Source organism: Saccopteryx leptura, chromosome 4, assembly GCF_036850995.1.
Source record: "Saccopteryx leptura isolate mSacLep1 chromosome 4, mSacLep1_pri_phased_curated, whole genome shotgun sequence".
NCBI classification, from domain to species: Eukaryota; Metazoa; Chordata; class Mammalia; order Chiroptera; family Emballonuridae; genus Saccopteryx; species Saccopteryx leptura.
Genome location: NC_089506.1, coordinates 73,075,160 through 73,085,363, shown reverse-complemented (window position 1 = coordinate 73,085,363; position 10,204 = coordinate 73,075,160). Strand labels below are relative to the sequence as shown.

Genomic DNA, 10,204 nt, shown 5'->3' with positions numbered 1-10,204 from the left:
ATACATGGAAATTTGAACACCTATCCAGAAAGGACTGGTAAGACAAATTACAACACATCTAGAAATGGCATGTCTTGCAGAATATCATGTAGCTATGAAATAAAATGAGGCAGGTCATTGTTATGTGTTTCATGAATGTATAGGAGAAGAAAACTTGTCCCCTCTTCCATTCTATGTTCGTTGGCTAATGTAATAATTAAATTAAAATAAGACAGATGAAAAAGAAGAAAAAATGTTTTCCCTGCTGATGGTTTTCTTCCTGGTACAGGCCCCCAATCTAAATTTTTTAGGTACTTAAGTCAAAGGTAAAAATTCTTTTAAGTCTGTTAGGCCTTAATTATCTTCAGCTCAAAATAATCCATATATCAAAGTGCATGTTCTGGAACACATTGCCCTGAACCCCATCACATGATTCCAAGAGCTCAAGGATATGTGGTTAAAAGAAAAAAGCAATAAGTCCTAGTGAAGGCAAAGAGTATATGTATTTGTGTGTGTGTGTGTGTGTGTGTGTATATATGCATAGAATGTTCTCTAAAACTATATACATCAGTGGTTAGTCACTCCTGGAAAACCAGGGGTTATGGAATGAAGATTTACTTTTTATTTTGTAGTTTTGTATTGCATAAATTTTTTAAAAATTAAATTGTGTATGTGTGTGCACAATTTAAAACAAAAGTTATCTAGAGGAAGTACAGGCAAAAGCAAAGAGCAAGGGCAAAGCCTGGCTCACTTTCCCCACCAGGCTCACAGCTTCCTGGGCCAGAACCCAGCAGGCCCAGGCTGGGACTGCCTGCTCCAGCCTCTTTAATTTCTCAGTCTGGGAAGCGCTGTGTAGTCTTCCAAGAGAAAGGACATCAATGATGAACTGATTCAGGAATAAGCCCCTATAACCAAAATGCAGATGCTCTCCCAACATTCCATAGACTTTTACCTTCATAAATTGTACTTTTAATGATGGTCTATCTCACAGCTTCTATTTCCTGTCTCCTACACACTTCAAGAGGTCATCCCGAACTATATTCCCCACCTTCAAAATAATTCACATATGCTCCAAAGACTGAGGTCAAAGAAAATGTTGGTGAAAACCTTCCCTCCACATTGAGTACCAAACCACCTTGACAACAGGCATTCTCAACAATAAACTCTGAGGAAACAGCTTGTTCGCTGCTGGCCCAGCTGGCCAATTACACAGTGAGGAGCTCTTCTGCTGGCATAATGTTCATCATTAGCCCATAGTTCGGGAACCATTCCCAGTATTCAGAGAACCCCTTAAATGAAATCAGACCAGTGTTTAAGGCAATCCATACCCAGGAGCCAAGAGGAAAAATTAAAGGAGTGAATGTTTTATTCTTTAGTGTTTAATAGGATACATAACAAGTCACATAATCAATGATTCATTACTTTACACACTGGGAGGAAAACAGTATTGAGTATTTCTGTTGTTATACAACTGGTTGTGAACAGGGAGGACAAAAATCTCTAGAGCATTTAGATTGTTGAAGAAATTCTCATTTAAGTTTGGACACGTCTATAAAAACTTCATCGGTGCCTTTCTTAAAATACAGAGGATTTTTTTTTTTTACTTTCTGTTTCATTAGAAAAGCCTGATCATGGTATAATTAAATTTTTCCTTTTCCTCTTCTATTTTGAGAAAATAGCTCAATGATACGTAAGATGACATTTTCTATAATTTCATAATTCCATATAGTTCTGTAGGTATATTTTATTATTTCGCAGATAGTGTTTTTCAGATGTCTGGGAAATTTTAAATAATACATGTTAATCCTCAAAATTAGCATCCACAATAAATGTTTTAAACTTCTATCATTAAATGTCATTAATGCTGTGTGTGTAGTCATAAATGAATTGTCATCATTTGTATTGAATAGTAATAGCAAAATCTGCCTTCCTGTATAGCCACAAAGACAGTTGTATAATTGTTTACATTACAATTAATGGTCACATGTCAAAACATATTTAAAATAAAAAATTTGGGTTGGGAGGAAAAAAAAATCACAAAATGTATAAGGTGGTAAGAATTCTTGGTCAACTAGTTCATCTTCCTACCACACAAGATTATACTCTAATGTAGATATTCTGGTTGAATTTCTTCCAAGTTTCAAGGGCCCCAGTAGAAAATCTAAATTGTCAAACATTAATACTTGTAGATTTTTATTATCCAAACTGTGACAAAGAAAAGTTGACTTCAACTCAACCTAACTTGTTTCTGGCTCTAGGAAGCCCTATTTCAGGTACTATCGCCACTGGAAACACAAGAGTGTTTTATTTATTTCTCACAAGACAGATTAGGTCATCTAAGAAAACTAATTCTGTTTTTAAATGAGTTATAGTAAGGAAAAAGAAAAAACAAAACAAATTTTAAAAGATTTACTCTGGTAGGTTTATAATACAAAGATTCCGGTTACTATTTTAGATATTTAAGTCAATTGAGAAAAGTATTTATGATTTAGGTTACAAAGAATTACTTAAGAAATTCAACCCCTCCAGTTGTTCCTTTCTAAATGCCTGAACTATAATTTAGTATTTTTCACGTGGAATACAAAGTTTGAGTATTAGATCAGAATTTACCGTAATTTAAAAAGTAAGAAATTATCAAAGCTTCACTTTACATGGCTTCAATATAATAACATTCCATAGAAAATTCCAATAAAAATTGGAGTATGTTGTAAGCACTGCCAGTCGCCCATCTTGTCTGAGAATTCAGAGATTACGCATTTCCTCAGAGAAGCAACAGGCCCCATATACATGGTTCTGGATTAAAAGAGAAGCCAGTTTTGGCTTGTATTATAAATTATCACTTTGCTATCAATGCAAAAAGGCAAATGAAAAACAGAATAAAAACAGTGCTGAAAGGGAAAAAGTTTTAAGTCTCACAGCTTCAAGGAATATTTTCCACAACATATAACTTGAAAAATTGGAATGAATATGGTTCATATTCTACATGTATTAAAAAACAGACAACTCGTCAGACACTTGGCGCAGAAGCATTAAACATGGTACCTGTTTTTTTAACCATCACTGTCAACAATTACCTTTGTAATAAAAAAATTAAATTTGTTACTAAAATCTAATGTCACTCGGTTGTCTGTATGAATCAAATGGTAATTAGAGCCATTACATATGTAAATGCATGCTATGCTGAGTCAGATCAATGCAGTCACCACTTGGGATAAATTTATGACATTCTCTCAAGTTATTTGAATGGTGTGTTCACAAAGTTTATTCCAATATCCTCAATATCCCATCCAAGCTCAGAGGTGACAACCAACAAACACTCCAGCCTACACTGTAGACCACCAAGGTCCTTCTCTGGCCCAAAGCACATGGAGGGGAAGGGCCCCAAAAGTGCCCACGCCAAGTCATCTTACCTCAGTTACACTCTCTGCCTAATGCAAAGTGAGTGTCCTCCCTGTCTTTGAGCTAAAAGTAGAATGTTTTCAGGTGTCCACTTCCAACTTCAGAGGGGACAATCATCCCTAGAAAAAGAGGTCGCTTCACTGTCTCTAGCCATGAAATTCCCAGCCTTTCAGATAATGAAAGGGGAAAGGAGAGCACTGCAGGGCAGCAGGATGGGGGAAGGAGGAAAGTGGGTGTGGAATAGTTCAACAAGATCAAATTTATGACTTCAGTGGCAGAGACAAAGCCTCAGCAGTTTCCCATTACTCCTGGAGTTGTGCAGATATAACAAGGAAACTCAGAACCTCAGAGGCTTGCCATAGGTCAGTGGCTTTGATCTGGCCCTCAAAGATCTTCTCAGTTATGTGCTTTTTTGTTAAGTGACCTACCAGAATACTATGCGGTCAGAGAAATCTCTGTGACACACACTTTCGACCACTGAGTAACATTCCTATATCAGTTCAGGCTTGAAATAGAGATAAATTCTGATGCATTACCTAGTCTGAGAACACACCCAACACTAAAGCAAACACGACTTCCTGGATTTCTACTTTCACTTCCCTCACGATTACAGCCTTTGTGTATAAAGCTAACTTTACCTTTCTAAAACTGCAACTACAATAAAAAGCCTTAAGTCTTTTTCTTTACCAACTAAAAAAAAGGATTAGTAGATTAAAAATACAGGTACCTTACCTTGATTTAAGTAGACAGTTAATCAACATATTATTAGTACACAATTAATATCCAAGAAGAAAAGTATGGAGCAAAATCAGTTGTATAATTATGTGTTTTTTCCAAACCCAATTTCCCCATTGATAAGGCTATAAGAAACTCATCAAAACATGTTGCTTAGTATAAACACCATCTGATGCAAGTTACTGAGGGCAAATATAGGAAATTTTACAGCATTAGTGAATGAATTAAAAAACTAAGTGATTTGTGTGAAATGTTTATATATGGTATATACAGATTGGATCACATGAGTCTAAGAATAAAACTATTCCAATCCTTAACATCTGTTAGGGACACAGTAAGATACAGTACAAGATTCATTTTTAAAAAGAAGAAAATATAGCACTAATTTAAACACTGAAAACAGAGTCTCACAAAATCTTTATAAACATACTCGAGACAAATGCTGAAACAAATGAGGGGGTTGGGGGGAACAGGCTTCTCTGTCATCACAGAATATTCAAAGGAGCCTCACAACATGAAAGATAAGGATTCGTTTCCTTTCGCTCATGGTGTAGATAGGATATGCAGTGGGAATTTATTCCATGTTAGAGAAAAGGTATAAGGCAACCAGGTCTCCTTCTATTTGTTTCATTTACCTAAACACCATTTTATTGCTCAGCTCACTTGAACTACTTGTCTTCATTTTAGAAGATTCCATTTACAGCTATTAGAGATGGGCAGCCCCGGTGCTTCTAGTTCTCTGCAGCTCTGTCACTGAAAAGATTCCACCTTAACTTCAAATTATCCTCATAATCAAAGTGGCATTTTCTGGTTTTCAGGTTTGCCCAGAAATCAACATTGACTGGGCTTGGAGAAAATAAGGAATTTTAGTAAGAGGTCTTAAGTCTGAGTAACCAAAATTAAACATGTTTTGCTGAAGTAGATTTTTAACTCAGGATTTATAATCAACAAGAAAATAAAGTTCAAAAACTAAAACCCTACTGGGTAACTCTTTGGTTAGGTTATATACCTATGAGCAACTCAAAAGCAGTTCAATAAACTGCCAGTTAAGAGTAGATGTTATTAATCTTTATAAAATGCTTTGCATGTTTTTTGTGTACTATTTTTTAAAATGTGCATGTATGCAAACGGATGGTACAAACTTCCAACTTTTGAATAATAAATGAGTATGTCTGCTCCTCCCTTCCCACCCGCCTGCCTTCCTTCCTCCCTCCCCACCCCACCCCCAGGTCTTAAGAGCTAAAGTCCTACTGTCAATCTTTGAGAGAATATTTGGGCTTTCCTAATCCCCACGACGTGCATTACTATCCAGCTCCATTTAGTCACTGCTGGGTGACTTCACCAAAGAACTTGCTGACCTGGGCTGTCCTGTCCTTATCAGCAGCAGGGCTTTTTCTCCTTTTTGCCAATAACTGTTGCCATGTCAACCAGTTCAACCAAGGGCTTCTGGCAGGGAGCAGAGGGAAAAGCCTCCTCAGGCTGCAGATAACTTTCTACAAATTTAAGCCACAGGCGAAGACCTTTATTTCTGCATGGAGAAGATAATAATTCTTCATTGTGCCAGCACTAGATTCTTCTCCTACATCTACCTGTAACTTTCAAACTTTATTCATTTGCAGTCACTGAACTGCCTCCATGGGATCTTAATTCCAAGTTGTCTTCCATCCAGCCTTCTAATACTCTACCTTTAAAGAGGGTCACAAACACTATTCCCCGTGTTAACAGTTCTGATGTCTTAAACCTCGAAGGAGTCATAAGGGCTTGAAAAGATTTCAAAGAAATCTACACACTGGACATTGTCCGATCAGGTTCTGAACAATTCGATCATCCCCAGGTACTTGGTGACTTTGGGCCACACTGCCCCACTAGATCCATACTGAAGAACAATCCGGGGGAGGGGTGATTTGAGGCAGGGGAAGTATGGGGTGCAAGGGGGTACATCTGGGCTCTCTCGGTTAGTAGGGTCCAAAAAAGCCAAAAACAAAACAAAACAAAAAAGCCGAAAGGATTTGAGGCTCCAGGTTCTCAAGTTGGGGACGAGAGGGGCTAGCCCAGCTACTGGAGGTGGGGAACGGGAATAGGAGGGCGTGGGGTGGAAGGAGAGATCTATAATCCTCTCCAGGGCAGGAAGAAGGGGAATGGGTGCGCTGAAGTCGCAAGGGGGTCTGGGGAGCTCACTCCCTGCAGAAGACGTACTCGGTGTAGCTGGTCCAGATCTTGTCCTCGCTCTGGTCGGTGCTGGCGAAGGCGCACGTACCCGTGGAACTGCACGCCACCATGTGGAAGCCCGACTCGGACAGCTTATCGAAAGCCTGCTCCAGGAAGTTGAACTTGAGGTAATAACGCGAGGTGTAGCGCTCTGGAGGCCGGTCGGGGTCCCGACTCTCGTTCAGGGTGTCCCCGAACACCTCCTTGGCCAGGGATGTCTTGCCGCACACGGTGATGCGCGCCACTCGCCGGAACTTGGCGTCAGCTTGCGCGTCCCGCCCAATAGTATAGGAGCCGCGATAGCCGATGGTGATGTAGCCCGAGCGCCGGCTCCCGTCCAACGACTGAGACGGCGTGAGCAGCGGGCCGGCCGCTCCCCCCGACGGGCTGCGGCTCGCCAGCTCCAGCGTGGGCGACGGCGCTCCGGCCGAGGCGCCCTCCTGCTGCTCGGGCTCCGCATAGCTGAGCGACAGCAGCTCGTCTCCCAGCGAGCCCTCCTTTTGCACCCCGCGCCTCGGGTGAGGCGGCGGCCCCGGGCCGGGCTGCTGGGGCGCCCCGAGGCGGCGCACAAGCTCGGGCAGCTCGAAGTATTCGGCCTCGCGCTGCAGCCGGCTGCGCTCGGGGAAGTAATCGGGCAGCACGAGCTGCAAGTCCCGCAGGTAATCCAGGATGTAGCGGAAGAGGAAGCCGTCTCGGTCCAGAAAGAAGCGGCCTTTGCTGTCCCGGGCCAGCTCCTGCGGCTGCTGCTGCGTGAACATGCGCCAGAGCAGCGAGTCGGGCACCGACACCACGGTGCAGCGCCGAGTCACATACACCTGGCCCCCCACGTTCAGCTCCACGATATCGGGAAAGAGCGGCGGCTCTGCGGAGGAGGACGAGGAGCCGCTACCGCCCCCGCCACCCCCGTTGGGTAATCCACGGGTGCTGTCCGCCAGAGCCATGGCTAAGTGGTGGCCGGGCTGGGACAGCGCAGGGAGCGGGGCCGCGCACAGGAGCTGCGGCCGCCTTTCCCGGACTCCCGCTCAGCCCTGTACCCGGACGCCGCCGCAGCCAAGAGCTCAGGAGCGCCGCGGTGCGAGAGCGCCGCTGTGCGCCCCCAAGAGCAGCAGTACGCTCCGCCCGCCTCGCCTGCGCGCTCCAGGCGAGTGCCAGGTCGTGGCCCGCGCTCCGCTTAAGTAGAGCCACCACTAGGGCGCCGCCGCGCGCAAGAGGCGTGGGCGGTGGCAGAGCGGCGGAGCCTCGCTCCGGGGGCGGGAGGGGGACGGCGGAGCAGGGAATCGATTTGCATCTTAAACGCTGACGCCGCGCCCAGCCGCTGGCTCCACCCAGAGTCTCGCGCTCCTGGGGCGACCCACTACCCGCTTTCACCTCTCCTCGCCCCGCGCTCCGGCACCTTCTCACTCCCGTCCAACTTTCTTTCTCTTACAAAGTGGACAGGTCCTAGGACAAGCCGCTTCAGGAGATGAGACTTCTTTGGAGGGTTTGTCACTACACCCTCTTCCCGGTTAACCCCACCCCGCCCCGGAGACTCTGGAAGGAGGATGTAAACTTGCCGACTCCCCGCGCCCGGGCTGAAGGTCTCCGGCACCCGCGGCCTCGAAAACTGGCCGCTTTAGAATAAACACTGGAGCTGTGGTACTGCCCTAGTCGGTCGTCGTGTTGCTGAAAGTTCTCGAGACACACAAAACATCTGGAGAGACAGTGGGGCCGCCCTATTCCAGAGGCAGCCACATTTTATTCGCATTGACTAGTAGTCAAGAACACTCTCTAGAAACAAAAAGCCTCGGTATTCTGCCGTTTGACGCTCTGCGAGCGATTACTTTCTGGTTACAGAGGCAAACTCGTTGGTTGGGAGACCTCAGACTTGGAGGAAATAAGCTGAAATGGCATTGGGGAACTGGGGTGAGATAAAGGAGTGACTTGGTGGTGTCTTTCCCTGACAGCGCCCACGCGGCCTCCTCCCGCGGCGCCTTCCAGCCCGGGCTGCAGGAGTATACTGAGGCTGAAGGCAGAGCTTCTCTCTGGGTCCCTCTCAGCCCTCGGTGAGTCGCGCCATAAAACTCGAAGGGTTTGTGGAGCTAACATTATTTACAAAAACCAGCTTTCTGCCCCTGCGTGTTTATCCTCCCAAAGGTCCAGGCGTCCCGGCTCTCCTGTGCGCCCCAGTCATTCATTCCGTTCAAACCTTTCCAGGTTCCTAACAGCCTCAGGGCCTTATATTTGAAGTCCCTCTCCTAAATCGCATCTGGTTCTCTTAATTCCTGCTCTGTCATACTTGCAACCACCTGTCACAACTCTGCAGCCCAGAGGACGACTCCTACCCCAGGAAGCCTTCCCTGGCTTCCCAAACGTGTGGGGCCTCCGGATTGTCCCTTCCACATGCCTTGCCTAATGCGCAACACGGGAAATTTCATATTTGTGAGTGATTAGCTGATCTCTGTCATTGGTAAATATAAAAGTGTTCCTGAGCGCGGCAGAAAGAGGGCATAAAAGAGAGTAGTGAGTATAAGAAACCATTAAGCTAAAGAGAGTTTTGCACCTGCTCTTTCCCAGGTAGTGAAGAATGCAAGGTTGGATACATTCCAGGGAGCTTTCACTGTAACCTGGAAGGCAAAGGGTCAGAAATCTGAGCCTTTATCAGATCTGTTGTAAGTACAAATTATCAGTCAGGATAAATCAGGTGACATCTTTGTTTCTGATACTATTGTTTACCCTTTTGTGTAACTACCCAATGCGTTTTACAGTCTCATCACAGGTAAGTGCCATTTTTACTTTGAAATGTTTCTGTCTGCTGAACAATTTATCTCAGTCATGTCAGTGAGCTGAAATAAGATCAAGCCCCAAACCAGCTCACTTAATTATAGGTACAGATTTTGATACTGAATATATTTGAGCACTCTTTTTTTGTTTGTTCTTTATGATAATAGATGACACAAAGTTCCAAGTTCCAATGCTGAATTTCTAGGTGGCTGTGGTACTACTATTTATTATATCACTGTCATAGGCCTGACAAAATCAGTCTTTTTTCTATAAATCAAAGAAAGCCTTCTTCGTAACAATTCTGCACATATTCTGGTGACATTACTCTGCTATTGTATCAGCAACTCCTGTCAGTTCTGCCTTCAGAATTCTTCCAGACTGTGAACATGTTTCACCACTTCCCTGCCCCCCTGGACCAAGCCTCCTATCATCTCTTGCCTGGATTAGTGCATCAGTCTCCTACCTGCTTCCCCTTTTGCCCCTACAGGTTTTTATGTTTTTGCTTTGCTTTGTTTTTTTGTTTTTTGTATTTTTTTTGTATTTTTCTGAAGCTGGAAACGGGAAGAGACAGTCAGACAGACTCCCGCATGCGCCCGATCGGGATCCACCCGGCACGCCCACCAGGGGGCGTCGCTCTGCCCACCAGGGGGCGATGCTCTGCCCCTCCCCCTCCGGGGCATCACTCTGCCGAGACCAGAGCCACTCTAGCGCCTGGGGCAGAGGCCAAGGAGCCATCCCCAGCGCCTGGGCCATCTTTGCTCCAATGGAGCCTCGCTGCCTGAGGGGAAGAGAGAGACAGAGAGGAAGGAGAGGGGGAGGGGTGGAGAAGCAGATGGGTGCCTCTCCTGTGTGCCCTGGCCGGGAATCGAACCCGGGACTTCTGCACGCCAGGCCGACGCTCTACCACTGAGCCAACCGGCCAGGGCCTGCTTTGTTTTTTTAATCACCAGAACCAAAAGAGGAATCCTATTTTAACCTAAATCAGCTCACCTCACTCACTCAATACCCCCCAGTGGCTTCCCAACTGATAAAAGAGTAAAAATCAAAGTCTTTTCAGGGGCCTACAAGACTACATGTTTGAAGCTGCCCCACTAGTACCTCTCAGAGCCACCTCCTCCCACTT

General features: G+C 45.0%; 1 protein-coding gene across 1 annotated transcript; it reads right to left on the bottom strand.

Moving 5' to 3' along the window:
- Window positions 1-1,322: 1,322 nt before the first annotated feature.
- Window positions 1,323-7,572, bottom strand: KCTD12 (potassium channel tetramerization domain containing 12). Its single transcript, XM_066380735.1, has one exon. The coding sequence runs from the start codon at window positions 7,260-7,262 to the stop codon at window positions 6,288-6,290; it is 975 nt and encodes a 324-aa protein (XP_066236832.1). The 5' UTR covers window positions 7,263-7,572; the 3' UTR covers window positions 1,323-6,287.
- Between the last annotated feature and the right edge of the window lie 2,632 nt (window positions 7,573-10,204).